At 43.7% G+C, this 16,317-nt stretch overlaps 1 protein-coding gene across 1 annotated transcript in view; it reads right to left on the reverse strand.

The window, feature by feature from the left end:
* Positions 1-14,060, reverse strand: part of LOC109485121 — an 18,167-nt gene extending 4,107 nt beyond the window's left edge. Inside the window, 23 exon segments of the mRNA XM_019788553.1 lie at positions 444-560; positions 975-1,122; positions 1,422-1,676; positions 2,140-2,300; positions 2,641-3,122; positions 4,491-4,640; positions 5,035-5,064; positions 5,109-5,142; positions 5,238-5,310; positions 5,731-5,948; positions 6,311-6,464; positions 7,660-7,749; positions 7,752-8,208; positions 9,115-9,275; positions 9,545-9,735; positions 9,738-9,786; positions 10,754-10,801; positions 10,803-10,915; positions 11,199-11,757; positions 12,196-12,420; positions 13,068-13,264; positions 13,500-13,587; positions 13,989-14,060. Of these exon segments, the coding sequence (XP_019644112.1) occupies positions 444-560; positions 975-1,122; positions 1,422-1,676; positions 2,140-2,300; positions 2,641-3,122; positions 4,491-4,640; positions 5,035-5,064; positions 5,109-5,142; positions 5,238-5,310; positions 5,731-5,948; positions 6,311-6,464; positions 7,660-7,749; positions 7,752-8,208; positions 9,115-9,275; positions 9,545-9,735; positions 9,738-9,786; positions 10,754-10,801; positions 10,803-10,915; positions 11,199-11,757; positions 12,196-12,420; positions 13,068-13,264; positions 13,500-13,587; positions 13,989-14,060 (4,072 nt within the window).
* Between the last annotated feature and the right edge of the window lie 2,257 nt (positions 14,061-16,317).

A 16,317-nucleotide genomic window follows, 5' to 3' on the forward strand; every position in this document is an offset into this window, starting at 1 on the left:
ATTCACATCGTTAACTGTTCACACAATGATTTCACCTGCAATCATACAGAACAGGACGATTCCTTATCGTTGATTTGATCACACACAGAATATGAAGAAACGGGGTAGAAAATTAAAATCGACGTAAAAAAACTTATAGATTTCACTGCAGCAACAAAGATTCAAAACTTTCAAAACTTCATGATAACAATGAACAACATTTTAAGATACAGGCTGATATATATTAATCCTATATTACAGATACCATTGCCTTTATACGAGTATTGCTACTATATATCTGTATATACACATAATAGACAACTAACATTAATTTCGCAACATATTCTATTAAAGGATAACAATAATGTATAACAGCTATTTACTTACTGCAACATATCATGAAAATATGTCTTAAAATGTCTTCGTAAAATATTAAGCATATGAAGCCGTTGTTGACTTGGGACTTCGCTTTTTGCACTCAAAGCGGTACATTACGTCAGTCAGCAGGTCAACTTCCTGCAGTACCGCATCTGTCCGCTGGAGGGTCTCGTTCACAAAGTGGTCCGGAAGTGGTGCTTCATCTTCAGAAACGACAAAATGCACTGAAGTGTTAGTTTATGTTTTGCCTTATGTAATACAATGTATTTTTGTAACAGGCAACGGTAGAGTTTCTTAATCAATGACTTGATAACAAGTGTGGGGATATTCCATAGCAATTTGGGGGTATTTGATAGCAATATTTGATAGCAATTGTAGGGATATTGATACGAATTGTAGGGATATTTGATACCAATTGCAGGGATGTTTAATAGCAATCACGGGGATATTTGTTAGGAATTGTGGGAATATTTGATAGCTATAATCCTAAATGCATCCCATAAATGACTACTTGCAACCTATACATTGGTATAAGTTTGTAGATAGTAGACTAATTTGGTGCCTTAAAAATATAAACAGTCAGGAGCTAACAAAGACTGACAAGCAAATACATCTACCGTCTGCGTCTTGGGACTCATGAAGCATGCCCAGAAAACTCCTGAAGGAGTTCCAGAAGTAATCTCCCATGGCGGCGTCCACATCAATGTCGTCAGACGTCTGACAGTAACTCAGCCAGTTACACAACATCCCCACTCCCAGGTTCATCTGTAAGAGATTAACCATTAATCAAAGTCGTGGTATCCATAAAACTTTACATTAAACAAAGAAACGCACATACGCAAGTACAACACATAAACAGAAATATGATATTTAACTAGTTTCGCTCCTATAGAATCGGATGGGATTGGATTTTTATTATACAGCTGGCACACTTGGAGTCTTAGTGTTATTGGTATTAACATATGTGGGCTCTGTAAAACATAACATCAAACACACACACAAGCACACAGAGATAACATTACCGACGTACGTACACGGAAGCAAATACGTGATTTTTGACTGACCAGATAAAAGATGAAGATGATGACGAATGTAGAGTAGTACAGAGGTCCCATGACACGATTCACTTCTTTCATGTCGTCCGCAAAGACACCGACGAACGGCCTCCCCAGCCCCATCTCAAACAGCACGTACGACGTTTTCTTGAAGCCGGAGAAGCTCTCTATGTTCTTGCCGAATATGAGGATCCCGCTGAAGCTGTAGGCCACTATAACAACCAGCATGTACACGGAGAACCCAAAGGCTTCCCCGTACATCAGCTAGGGTAGACGGGAAGAATACAACAACTTATTTTTGTTTTACATGTATGCCTTATCCTTAGCTTTAGTTCCTCCCGTGCCTGATGGCGCATCGGGCAGTAAGCTACCACTTCCTTTTTTGGCCGCTGCTACATGTATGGGATAAACAGAATAGACCAAACGTTCACATCCGTATAGCCGGTATGACCGCCCTTGGGCGTGACAGATCAGCTTGCACAAAGTCATTTAGATGCAAACGTTGTTTAACGCTAGCCAATGCGGGTGGAAATATGCTAATCTCCAAGCAGATTCTGTGGTGCAAGGGGAGTCTATATTGGCCGAGTGTAGAATGCAGAATCTGCTTGGAGATCAGCATATTTCCACCTGAAATTGATAGCGTTAAACGATGTTCGCATTTAAATGACTTTGTGCAGTGGTTAGGTGTGACAAGCAATTAGAAATATGCATGAATTGCTGTACGTACCCGAGGCAGTGCGTAGACGGTCGCCACGCCTCTGGAGAAGTTGAGAACACGCAGGATGCTGACGGTACTGAGGAAGATGGAGAAGGACAGGACAACCTTGAAGGTTGCGTCCCATTGGCTGGCGGTGCTGATGTCCACAAACTCATGGATGCCGAGAAGTCCTGTGACAAATTCCGAAATGTCATGACAATCTCTAATTTTGACCAGTAACCACTATTTGACACAACATTATTATGGTTTTCAGATATGAAAACGCTGTTTTCGCAAGTTGTCTTCTTGGATCCCATTATCTTATGATCTATCTCTTAGTCTAATTATTTTGCCGTTGGGAAACCACAAACGATCTGCTAACCATTTAATTGTTTATACTCTTTTCGGTTTTATGTCCTTCTTAACATTTTATTTAGTCCAATGCATGTCTATCATCTGAAATGGATAACGCGTTGGTGAATACGCTTGCTACGAAATAGATGACAGTTACGACAGTTGGTCATCACGAACCTTTTGCCTGCTGTATGTCATCCAAAGCAGCAGCAGTCTGGATGTACCGAAGCGCGAATGTCACAATGACGGCTGTGGACATGCCGATGTTGCACAGCATCAGGATGTTCCAAAAACTGCAGAAGTAAAGACGGCCGCTCTTCTGTACGTTGAAAATCTCGGTAAACAAGTTGTAGATGTAGACAAGAACGAAGACGATGTGAAAAATCATCTGGACGAAGTCGTGTGCTGTTTCGTACTGGAACAGCCGGAAGGTGTGGATCGTGGGCTGCATCTCATCAGCGCCGCCAGGCAGGTACTGCAGTTTGATGGCCACGGTGCTGAACAGCTTCACGTCAGGGTGGTAGAAGTTGATCCTTAGGATGAGTGTGTCTGAAACCAGCAGGATCCAGTGGGTATGTTTTAGGAAGTCTATCACTGCAGCAGCCTGGTCAGCGTCCTGGGGTAGGTCTACTGTGGAGAAGCACACCGAAGTGCTGTTTCTGAAAAAAAAAGGCAAATGAGTAGTCCCATGTGTGAGGGTCTGCATGGGGGGGTCCTGGCAACGGTTAACGGTAAATTCAGCAGGGCCGATAACGCTTAACGGTAAATTCAGGACGGTTGGCAACGCTTAACGGTAAATTGATAGGCTTCTTTTTCGAGCTGCACTGGACTTGGTATCCTCGCTTTGTGAGAAAAGGTGATCACTGACAAAATTACGTATACCTTACATGTAATGAAGCACCCATTAAAGGTATGTGTTCCCTGTGTTTCCCACCTGCCCTGTTCCCGGAGTGCGTCCACAAATAAAGGGGAGTCCGAGTCGGCCAGGGCTCTACCCAGCTTGACTTTTGCCCGTTCGCCCAGTCTTTACCGATGGATTTTGAGAGAGGAGCGCCGAAGGTGCTGGCAATCTGAGGGGGTCCGGGGGATTTAGGATTTTTAAGCCTTCAAAAACACAATTTCCCGCATTTTGAGAGGCAAATTATGGTGTTGAGAGTGTTTGTCGGTACGCGGTCTTTCTAATGCTTTCATATTTTTACTCAAGATATCAAGCGAGTCGAGCGCCAATGTAGGGGGGTCCGGGGCATTCTCCCCCGGGAAATTTTGGATTTTCAAACCTTCAATGACGCCTTTTCCAGCACTTTGGGCGTAACGAAGAATTATTCTTTAACGCTTAACGCTGAATTTAGGATGACAAATAACGTTTTACGTTGAATTAAAACGACCAATCACGATGAATATACCGATAACGCTTAACGTTGAATTAGAGTGGGCCGGCAACGATTAACGGTGAATTAAAATAGCCCATAACGGTTAACGAAAAAGGGCATGCAGGTCCTCATGTGTAGTACGGTCCATGAAGACATATGGCGACCATAGATACGTCCTTAATGCTTGTCAATGGGATCTATCTAAGGTATCCAAAAAAGTGGCCACATTGGCCAGATGGTACTTAGGCCATGTTGATTTGATTATATGGATGACAACCTCCAGGAACCCCAAAACTGATGCGAGCTTGCGAGTAAATATAGGTTTGCAAAAAAAACCTTGCTTTCATCATGAAATCTACGTGGTCACGAACAAATGACATCTAACTCTTCAAGTTCATTTCTTTACATTTTCGTCTTTTTTGTTCGATTTTGGCATTCTACGACATTGGTATCATTTTTAAATATTCTTTTTGGAACTTACGGTATATATTTGCTAGTTTTGCAACTGTTTTGTACGATTTACAGTATGGTTGAAAACGTTTTTAAACGGCCTAAAAATTCATGCGTGCGCGGCCGAATGTCAACCATATAATCAAATCAACATGGCCTTAAGTAGAGACTATCGGTATTAAATACTGCAATCATTTGTTTACATACCTGACTTCATTGCCAATACTTGTAGTCCCATTGTAAGAACAGTTCCGTCCGTTCTGTCGGCCAACAGCTTTACTTTGTAGGAACATCTGCAGCTCAGGATAGAGCTTTTGACCACTGTGCTCGAGATCTATGTCTATTGGGTTCTCTGGAATACCAATGTGAAGTCTTAGTGAGTAGTACAAATGCCTACTCACCAATTTAGCATGATATTGAATTGGATCAAAGCACCATCGGCCACACCGTCTTAGCCTTCTAATCCAAATGGTATAGCAGGAATTGACTGTTTTTCCCGAATATAACTCTCATTTCGCCATCCTGTATGTGACTTCGAGGCGTGACACAGAGAATGGAGACCACCATAATGGTTATAAGGCATTATTTAAGCCCTTGGGAGTTTCTACGGACCCTAGACCCCAAAGAATATAACCCACACATTGGGAAACTTGACTGAGAATCTAAGACTCTGAACTAAGCGGGTCAGGCTACTGGAATAGACACATACTTATGCAGCTAGCAGAGAAGCTTTAGGATGTTTTGTCCTTGATACTCAGTGCTTCTCTCCAGACGTAGAGGGCTTCCATACAGACCAACAACTGTGACTTCTAGATTGCCGGCAACCTAAACCTTGACTGTTTATCTGCCTTGCCTGAGCCTTCAGGAAAATAAAGTTTGGCACTGAAAAATGAAGAAGAAGAATCAATAGGATGCTTTGTCACCTTTATACTCGGTGGTTCTCCCCAAACGAACCGGTCCGATCCGGCTGGAGGGACGGCAGCAGGTCAGACGACAGCCACTCCCAGGCACCGTCCACTGTGGTCACCTGTAGGCGGGAAATGAACTCCAGTATTTTAGTCCACAGACTCATCGATCAGAGAAGTGAAGAGGACGACGTATAGCGGTGACGTTTCCTCCTACAACATACTATGTTCCGAAGACCTCACTTCTTTTTGCATCATTGAGAGCTTTCTAGCGTACCACCAGGTTTCCTTCCACATCACATCATTGCACTATCCAAATGCCAGTTTGTAAGTCCCTCAGCAACCTTTTCTTTCCAAATTATGGAACTATGTCCCTCAAAAGTATTTCTTCTACCGGGAATACAACCCACAAGCCTTAAAAACCAATGTTAACGTTCACCGCAATCTCCTTTAATAACCACATTTCCCTCCCATAAAGTTAGTTCATTGCCAAGAAGTGGCATTTTTGTCCTCATAATTAGACAACTGGTTAAAAACCGCACCTCGTCATATCCAGACAGCAGGCTGTTCTCCAGTGAAGTCCTGACGTAGTAGGCGTGTCTGTCGAAGCCCAGGACGCCGATGTAGAAGGCATTGCCGGTGAAGATCAGCAGGAACACCAGGAGGACCAGGATGTTTCTACCCTGAGTCATCCTCTCGGTCCAGTTCGGGTCATGGTCGGTTTTCTTCGGGGCTGGCGGCAAAACCCTCCGTGCAGGGACTTAACCAGGAATGAAGAACACCAATGACGTTAGCGTTATGAAATGCTATATACAAAGACGTGTCAATTTCAGAGTGAATGTTTCCACGCTTATAGATGTTTTGTAGACATAAAGCTTCTTTAAGCCAGTACATATCAGCCACGACGCATTAAACGCAACCTTAGAGAAAAAGCTTTCAATAACTGTATTGTCTTTAATTAATATCATTGTCATCGCTGCTCTTCCCTTTTCAAGTCTCTACAGATGTAAAAAAAATATTATATATAATAGTTGTGAAACAAGGCAAGTCTGCAAAAGCGAATGGCCAAAACGGCCGTGACAGTCTACCGTGGTTTCACATGTGAAACCTGTGGAGACTCACCATCATAATCCCGGATCTTCCTCTGAATATCACCGAGTGGAGGGCGTTCTTCTTTGCCCGATAAATTCTTCCCAAAAATCCCTCGGACACAGACGGTCACAGTCCCCACAATAGGTCCGATGATGACTGCCTTAATGTAAGCAATCAGGAAAATCTGAAAAGTCCGTACATTTGTTAAGTCACAATCGTCCTCGAAGCTCGCTTCTCCAAGATATTGTCAAATCCATCTTTTATAAGTTCTCTAGTAATGCTCGTTTTTCCTGAGGGTTACATATGGCAACATGGCCGCTATAATATCTCAGAACACAGTGCAAAACCTCCCTAGTACGAGAAACTAGAAATAAGCCTTCCGCGATATAGAGGATATACTCCATCGTGTATCGTTAACATCTTTGGAACGCCGGACCATTTGAGAGAGAGAGAATGGTTTATTCAACAACAAAAACCCTTAAAGCAAAAATGTTGAATTGCGGTTTTTTTCCACTAAAATCGCATGCTTATCAGCATTATGCATTACAAATCAGAAATAACAAAGACATAAATCACTATAAAATTAAATAAAATCACTATCATCACGACTTAAAGTTCTACTACTTTAACTGTCATTCAGCATATGGACACAATAGGGTAGTGTACTGTTTAACATGCGCTGTGTCCGGCACTTAAACTGTGTCAGTTTCGTGCTGTTCCTTAGTGTTCTATTATGTACATCCCCCCTTTGTGCTGGCAACCAATTACGGTATTTCTCACTGCTTGTGAGAGAACGAGCAAACCTCAGGCACAGTTCATCACGTCTGGTATCTAATCTACTAAGTCCAGTAGTGTCCAGGGCCGTGTGGTAACAGTCATATTCCGACCCAAGTATTACTCTGAGTGATCGTTTCTGCACTCGTTCTATCTTCTGCGACAGTTCTCTGGTCAGTCCAGGGTGCCATATCACGCATGCGTACTCCAACACAGGCCGCACAAACCCGATGTAGATGAGGATGAGATCACTTGTGTCCAGACCATGTTTCTTCAGGATTCTCAGCATATAGAGTCTCTTACTAGCTTTCCCGACGATCGAGGTGACATGCTCTGTCCATTTCAGGTTGTGCTGAAGAATAAGCCCCAGTATCCGTGCTGCCTGAACCACGTTTTCATTTAACGTTTAAACCCTATTCGTTCTTTCTAGTTTTAAAGTAAGCCATCCAATGTTTCTTTTTTCATTTAAATCAAGACATCTCATAATTATTTGTTAGTATTGTTACCACCTGTGCGCCTGTATCTTGTGATCTCTGTGGATAACGGTATATGCCTAAAGAGTATTGAAATAAACGAAGAAAGCTAAATACATGAAGAATACCAACTTGAATAGGCTCCAGTACGAATGTAGAGAACATGAAGGCCAGGACAAAGTCCTTCAGCCAGGCTTGGCTTCTGTCGGCTCCAAACTGCAGAATGTGTACACGATCACGAACAAGCTGCTGCCGACAGACGTCAGGATGGCGAGGATCCACGCTACCGGCTTAATCGGAAATCGCCAGGTGGATGGAGATTTCGGCGTTTCATACAGACCCGAAGGGATCTGATCTACCAACGGATGCTGCGTGCGAAACATCGGCACAAGGATGGCGTAAACTGGCAGGAACACCGTGAACGATGTTGCTGCAACACCAGCCAGTTCCGAAAGGCGGAAAGTGACGAAGCTGGCGTCTAGCAAAACGACATCGCCGGTGCCAAGTTTGAAGCCGTACCACATGGCGCTGCCCACAATCCACAGGGTGATCTGCGTCAGGCAGCAGACCATCCGCTGTGCCCGACTGAAGTGTCTCACACCGGAGTTACACACGGCTGACAGCAGCAGGTGGTCGTCGTACAGAAGGTACGAAAACGTCGGTAGGTTGTACTCTGACATCCTAAGGTACATATAAGGACATGTCTCAAAGCTATCCAATTCTTCAAGACAGAGAAAAGAAGCAAGGTCTTACCACATTTCCCCAACAGGAGCTGCCCTCATGGTCCTGATGGTCCTGCCGTCTCCTTTGCTGGAGGAGAGCCAGGCGTTGCACGGGAAATAGAATCTGTAAAGGCCACAATCCAAGGGTTACTGGAACAGTATTTCTTCTCCCTATGACACATGCCCGTAGCCAGTTCGCCCCCCCCCCAAGACTCAAAGGCCAACTTTTTGGTCCACTTTTTATCTAAGATTCAAGTTCCAAGATTTTTCTCCAAAAGATTGACTGATTCGTATCACCAGCGGGGCTGGAATCGTAGAAAATCGGTGAAATAGTAGAAAATCGGTGAAATGGCCCGCTGGTCCCTCATGGGAAGAACCCCCCCCCCTCAAAATTCTGGCCACGGGCATGCCGTCAACAACATCAATGCTCTAGATAAGCTCGACTCACTGAGAGTAAGGACTAACTGACCCAATATGAGAAGTATTAAAGGGTTACAAAGGCTGCCCAGCAACAATTACTGGCCCCGTTTAGACAGAAATTAGAAATCAAAGAGCCGAAACGTACATCTGCCCACCCTTGTGATGCCTGTTTGTGCGTCACGTCTAAAGAGGTTTAAATCTACCTAGTAACGACGACCATTTTTTTTTACTGTACATGGTGGCAACGTAGTATTCGTGACACCAGACACCGTGCAGGCAAACTGGACCCTCAGCTATGGTCGGCAAGCTTCCCTGGCCAGCTACATTCTTTTTAGGCCGATTTCTACTATTAGTTCGGCCTGAAAAGTCGTCTGGTGGAGACTAGAGGCAACGAGTTCCACTCTACGATAGTTCTAGGAAGAGAAACGAGTTCTACTGTACCCACCCCTGTGATGTCTGTATGTCCCAGACCTTGATGTTGTCTATGAATAGTGACTCTATGCTGCCCTTCCCGGAGCCGTCGTGCCAGACCTGTACGGACTGGAGCTGGCCGATGGAGGAGGGAGTCGACATGATGTGGTACGTGTCTCCACCTCTGGCCAGGACCTAAAGACGTTTTCAACTTTATGATTATGATTGTACATATGGTTTCTGCTTGTTCTGCGATATATGTGTCAAGAGACTTAGAGATATAAACAAAGCAGTTGATTGAACTGAGCTTCATTGTTCAGGTCCACACTGTTCACTGCAAAAAAATTCTTTAAGGATACGTGGGTAAAGCGTGGGTAAAGGTTCCATTTTTTCCATTGGAGTGAAGAAACAAAATCTTCACGCATGGTTTAATTGAAAGATCAAATTTCATGCGGTGGTCTCACCAAGCCATCAGGGTTGAGGGTGACCATGGGTGTCCTGCCGTCCGATCCTATGACCATGAGCCCGACCACAGAAGTCGTGCCGGCATCAGGCGGTGTTCCCGTACGGACACACACCACGTACACGTTCTCCGCACCGGGAACTTCTGACGGGATGGTGGACACGCGGGGCTTGCTGTGGCGAACGTCGCTGCTTGTCCAAGAGCAGAGCTGTCGGCCACTGCCGTGCTCATAGCAACCTGGTTCTGTAAAAAGCAGATATTGGATTCTTTTTATTCAAATGAGGAGAACAATTGCTGAAATAGTTATAACTTACCCCACTTTACAAAACTTATGTTGACGCCAACAGTAAATATACGTACAAACGTTAAAAAGCTTAAGTGACCACAATAGTGCATAAATGATTATACAATTATGTCAAGATTTATGCCACAATGAAATGATATCACAACAAAGTGGTTTCGATTTGAAAGCCCCAGTCCAACCCAAACCCAATAACGAAATGTTTTTGCTTCTTTTCTTCCATGTCACTTAATAATAATGCAATTTCTCCGAGAGGATAGAAATATAAGCGTCCAAATCGTGCTTAATATATCATAAAATATCAAATCGTAGATGTCTTGACGTACCCTGATGTTTAACTGCAATGTCAATAGTTGGGACACCAGAAATACCATCCACAACGCTAAGATCGTCACAAATACGGTATAATTTGTGGACAACTTGTCGATGTTGCTACCAAACTTGTCGAAGTCCACGAAATTCGGAACAGCCAGAAATGATGTTGCAAGAGTCACTCTAGAACTTCTGTCCTGCCGTGTCATGTCACACGTGCACTGTGTGGTGTCCTCGTTCGTTTCAACCCCGACCTGCGATGCATATCGATAGCACAACGTCTCATTTAATCAATCCTCAGGATAGGATAAAAAATGTATCAATTGTACTACTATCTGTACTTGATTAGGTCTTCTCAGCATTGTGAGTGACCTGCGTCAAAGTCATTCCTCCGTCTACACAGCGTCCTGCGCCATACAGTACTTGGTGGTATCAATTGTATGTCAATCAAAGTCAAAACCTTCTTTCTCTCTCTAAGTACTTGTTAATTTAAGAAGAATAAAGAATCTTTAAAAATGGGTATAAATTATTACAAATTAAATCAAACCAACGGGTAAGATACTATCAGATCAGATGATATATAAAAGTCAGTAGAACCTTGCAGCTGCGGCTGTCCCAGGTGTGGTTGTCCATTTCCCGCAGCAGTACAGGAGACTACTGCAGACTGCAGTTCAAACCCTGCAGAGTCGGCAGGGGGCGCTGTCGCACGGACCGCTGACGTTAGCAGTCTTCTCAGTCCAGTTTGAGGCAGGTCTCCGCCTATTATATTAATTAAACATGAGAAAATATCACTGTTTTCAGTCCTGGGAGAGTAATACTTTCATTCAGATGTACATCTTTTCATACTGAATGATGAAAAATGTACAATTACGTTTATTGCGAATTATTGCAGTTGATGATAATTACAAGTGAAAGGACAATATAAATTGAAACTTCTCATATTAACTACAACGCAAAAGCTCATTTTTGACATTTGAAATGATGGATCAGCACCATTAAACTGCTTTAAGAAATGCGATAAAAGTTATCAGGCAACGTTTACCTTTTCTCTTTATTCCAACGAAGATCCATCCTCGTTCCTGTAGGATCTCCGGAACTATTGATGTATTAAAACTGGAGTACGCCAGGCCGTACGGCATTTCAAAACCGTCGTAATCAGTGACTCCAGGAGGCTTGACAGTTGTGGTGTAGTCGAACTCTTCCTCAGTTGGGAAGTCGTGAAACCGGAAGTACACCTGCATCTCTGAGTCGACGTCATCGATGGTGAATCTGATCAAAGGAACTTGACCTTCGTCAGAGATATACACGGCGTGATACGTCATGTCCGTGACGTCAGGCTTGGGAACCTTGGATAGAGGGAAGGACGACCTGCCTGCATCAGCAAGGTTCTGCCTGTACGATGTGGGCAGAGTGTCGTGGTACTGTTGCTCTGTGTCGCTCGTGATCCCAAACTGCACTGTCTGTTTGACGATAACGGTGATGTTCGATGGGTTTCCATCGACGTCATCCGTATCCTTGGTGATTGTTACCATGACAACTGATGAGGATACTTCGGTTTTCTCGACGCTCCAGACAAATGGATCCTTGACAAATGCCAGGACCTGAGAGAGATACGGGGAAATGTCGTTATATTTTACCTCTCACAGTCATGCCAACTTGACATGCTGTTATTACCAACGAAACGTGTACTAATGACCACCTCTACGTACATAAGGACCACCTGGTCATTGATATACAGTCAAACTTGTACTAATGACCACCTCTACATAAGGACCACCTGGCCATTGATATACAGCCAAACTTGTACTTTTACTGTGATTACCTCTACGTGAGGACCACCTCGCCAATGTGCACATTATTGACCCTTAGATGATTTTTCTGTCTATAGTGATGACATTCACTATACCTGTACACTATACTACACATATCTGTTCACATTGACTAGATTTTAACAGCCCCCTTATAGTGGTCGCCTTATACAGATTTACTGCAATTATTACGTAAGCTGGAACGACCCGGCTTTACGAGCGTTTGCTTACCTTCATAGTGGAGGCCTCAGGAAGGTTGTCCTCCTTCGTAAACACAAGAGACCCTACATCCTGACCGATAGGCACGACACCGACATCAGGTATGCCCTTCTTCACCGCCGTCATCACACCGTCAGACCGGAAGTACGTACTTTCTCCTTCCGGTGGTGCCTCCTCCAACAGTCTGTCTGCTGCCGCATCCAGCAGCTGCAGCAGATCTCTCGTTTCCCCAATCACCTGTAGTTTGGGGCAAATTTGATTTGATTTGATTTTGATTTATTGAAATTGCAACAGTGCAATACACGTGGAACAGAGGCAGCTGTTGCTGGTGTTGTGTCCCGCACATAGAAACGAATACTGGACAGACAGTACTCATTTTCACTTGAGTCTATTGGGGAAAGTCGTGTAAAGTGCCTTTCCCAAGGGCACAAGATCGGTGGCATGTCAGGACTCGAACCCGGGATCTCTTGATTCAGAGTCGCGCACACAACACGACCCCACGAGTCCCAGTTAGCTGAATGGATTTTTGATAGAGAGAGAATAGTAACTGTATCTGAGTGGCACAGGTTATCTCTGGCATTCCGGGCTAGACGTTGGGCAATGGGACTTTAATAACACGACTTTCCTCGTGTAAAACGGATACCTGGTTGGGGAGGTAAAGGCAGTGGAAGGAGAGGCATGGGCTCTGCCTTGTAAAATGAAAACCTGACATTTGTTGAGGAGGTAATGCAGCAGTGGAAGGAGAGAGATGGACTCTGCCTTCCAATACTGTGCCCTAGAAACAGTGCATTAATAACCCAATTAAAAAGCCTATTTTAACCTATAGCTAACTGGCCTACGAAACTACCCTTTACCTTTTCCGACAGGGAGAAACTGGTACATACCCGGGCCTTGAGACTTTCTTGTTCCTTTTTCTCCTGTATCAGCTGTTCCGTCGGTGACAGGTCGGTAGACTGGACGTCTATCAGATTCTTCAGACCATCTGTGACGCCGGAGGAGAGGTCAATGACCGTCTCCTTGGCAACCGTCTCCCTGCTGCTGCTCTGAGCCCGCAGTACGGAGGAGGCCGCGTCAGTGACTTCTGTAGGTTTGGTACAAAATTCAGTCAGATAAGACTGTGATGTCATCAAAAAGTGATGATAACATAGTCATTTATTCTTACATTCTCTCTATGGTGCCTTTAGTCCAATGGCCTGTAAATTGTTTATATATATATCAACTGATCTGCCAAAAAATTTGCTGGTAGTATCTCTTCACTTGTAGATCTAACTTATGAATAAAAGTTAAAAAAAACGATTGTAACAGCAGAAAAGGACCTTGTAGAAGTTCCTTGCGATCCTCCAGGGACCCGCTGAAGTGGTTCACCTTTTTACAGAGGGCTAGGATAAGAACTGGAATCTCCTCCTGCAGTTTAAAGAATTGTTACACCACTTCTAACTTATCTTCAGAAAAGAAAAATATACGGAAAAACGAAGCATGCAGATCATGCAATACAGCTGAAACAAGAAATCCAAGATTCTAGTCTTCCTGAAAATATATGTGATCATCGGCTTCCTGAATTCTTCCATGTCTACACCCGGTTCCTGTTGCCTCCTGTCATCCTGCCTTTCAATCCCCCTCCACCCCTATCCACGTGCTGTCAACCTACTATATCCGAACACACAGACACACAAAACACACAATAGTTCAGCCACCCCAAACATTCTTCCATACCTGAAAATAACAACTGAAAATAAATATGGCATGCCGAATTTAAGACCTGTAGTATTTACCTCTATTAGAAATGGCGGTTGTGTTGACCATACTTGAGTAGTGAGTAAAGCAGCAGGTTGAGGTGTACTGGGCGGCAGAGTAGAGAGTGTGGTCGTGGGCGACATGTCCTCGGTGGAAACTTCATCATCCAAATAATCAGAAGATTCTCCATCAAGTTCTGTGGTAAAAGGGACGAAACTATCTGAATCAAGGCCTGGTAAAATTTTGTACTCAAGCAGACGTTCTTTCTAGGGAATGCATCAGTCATACGCTCGGACAGGAATTTTTGTGGGGTCGTATGGCGCAACGGCAGCGTGCGCGACTCGACATCAAGAAGTCCCGGGTTCGAGTCCTGACACTGGCACTTTACACGACTTTCCCCCACTAGACTCAAGTGAAAATGAGTATTGCCTGTCCAGTACATTTCATTTCTATTTGCGGGACACAACACCAGCAACAGCTGCCTCTGTTCCGCGTGTATTGCACTGTTGCAATTTCAATAAAATAAAAAAACAAGTAAAATCTGAGATTTTATACCTCCGGGCTTTTTAATGTATATTCTTATATGTTGTTTGTTATGAACAGTTGATGGTGTTACATTTAGCGTTCCAGGTTGTGTTAACACAGGGCAACATTTTCATCTGCAGCTTATAACATGTACCCATGAACTCATTATTAAACTCAGAATGACAACCGGAACCGTTAAAATCAGACGTTAAAACCACAAATATTTCGATAGAAAACATAGTGACTGGGGTCCGAAATGTCACATACAGAAGTTTGCTGCTTATAAGGTTCCGGGTCGGAGTTTAATTCTGACCAGGGTTCCAAATAGTGCGCAGTAAATCGCCGGATCTGCGAGGTTGTCACGCTAGGTTTGGCTCCCCATAGCTCGGCGATCGCTGTAGATTTTCAACTAGGTTTTGAATTGATCAAAAAGCCTTGGGATTGTAGTGTTTTTCGGCGCGGTGAAGTTGGACGGCCAGCGAAGCGTTTTTGGTATTAGTCCGCGAGCAAGGGTGATGCGGTTTGTCGCCTGATGACCCAAATAGCTGCGTTCTATGTGGAATTTCTAGGGGTTCGCGTCACCGGATTTTGCGAAAAACTTATCGCAACAACCTATATTTTTTTTCTGTTTTTCAGAAACAGGAAGTAGTAAGCTATTTCAGCATATAAGCCGTTAGCCTGGGAAAATTCGTTTTTTCCAAGCAGGTCCGTTGAAAAAACTGCAAAAAAACTACATTTTTCGTATCCAAAATTTACGTTTAACTACAGTTTCTACCCAAATTATAGAGTCGACGGACAATAACCAAAATTGTATCGGAAGCCGGCTGGAAACCTCCGTTGACTGATGTAATGAGATTTCCCGGCGTACTTTTTTTGGCGGAGTTATAGCCCTTCGGTCTGAGGGTGTCCGCCGGATCCAAAATCGTGAAAAAAACTCCGGTCCGAGACCATAAGTACGTCAAATATACAAGGGTTTACAAGAAGTTATAGTAATATAGGCACGTATGCAAGTTTGCATAATACTCATTTGCATACTTGTGACTCGCTACCTTCACCAGACACCGTGCCCCCGTTTTCACACTTCCGGGTTCGATCCAAGTAAAAAAACAACACCATAAACCCGCAAAGAAATATATATTTTCACCAATGGTTCTTTGAATTGTGCATGTTTTCACTGAATCTGGCTATGCAGCCCTGGAAAACAGCGTTTTGGTGCATCTTTTTTAAACAAAGAATGTATCGAGATCGGACACCCGTCTGTGCGAAAGATCACACAAGTGGACCCGACCTATAATACTTTAAACACAACAAAGGTCAACGGTTGTGACCATTTTCACGCTCAAAGGGGTGTTTTGGGGCCTCCAAAAGGCACCATTTTCCCGCCCGAAAAACACATATACAATAAAAACAAAAGAACGTGCATCATCTACAGCCCAAAATCAAAACATATACCGAGTCCCAAAAGAATCCGTCCACCCAAACGCGAGAAACAGCTGCGAACATGAAAATCTAAATGTCTTACCAAGCCCTTCCGCGTAAGGATGTCTCCTTCCCCGGAGGCAAAAATAATAAAAAAAGTCAATTTTCAAATTACTCATGAATAGACAAATCAAATGTTTCTTGTCGACATTTGCACGGATGAGTCAGTGTTTTGGTCGCTCGCTTACCACCAAAGACGTAACGCGTTGTCTCTTTGTCAGCTTGGATGGCTTGGACGGCTGTTGATGAGCTTGTTGTAGGCACCCAAGCTGTTGTAGTAGGTGTTAACGTTGTAGTTGTAATGGAAGTTGTAACAGGCGTTGTAGTTGTAATGGAAGTTGTAACAGGCGTTGTAGTTGTAATGGAAGTTGTAACAGGCGTTGTAGTTGTAATGGA

This window comes from Branchiostoma belcheri, unplaced genomic scaffold (genome assembly GCF_001625305.1).
Source record: "Branchiostoma belcheri isolate BF01 breed outbred unplaced genomic scaffold, Haploidv18h27 scaffold73, whole genome shotgun sequence".
NCBI classification, from domain to species: Eukaryota; Metazoa; Chordata; class Leptocardii; order Amphioxiformes; family Branchiostomatidae; genus Branchiostoma; species Branchiostoma belcheri.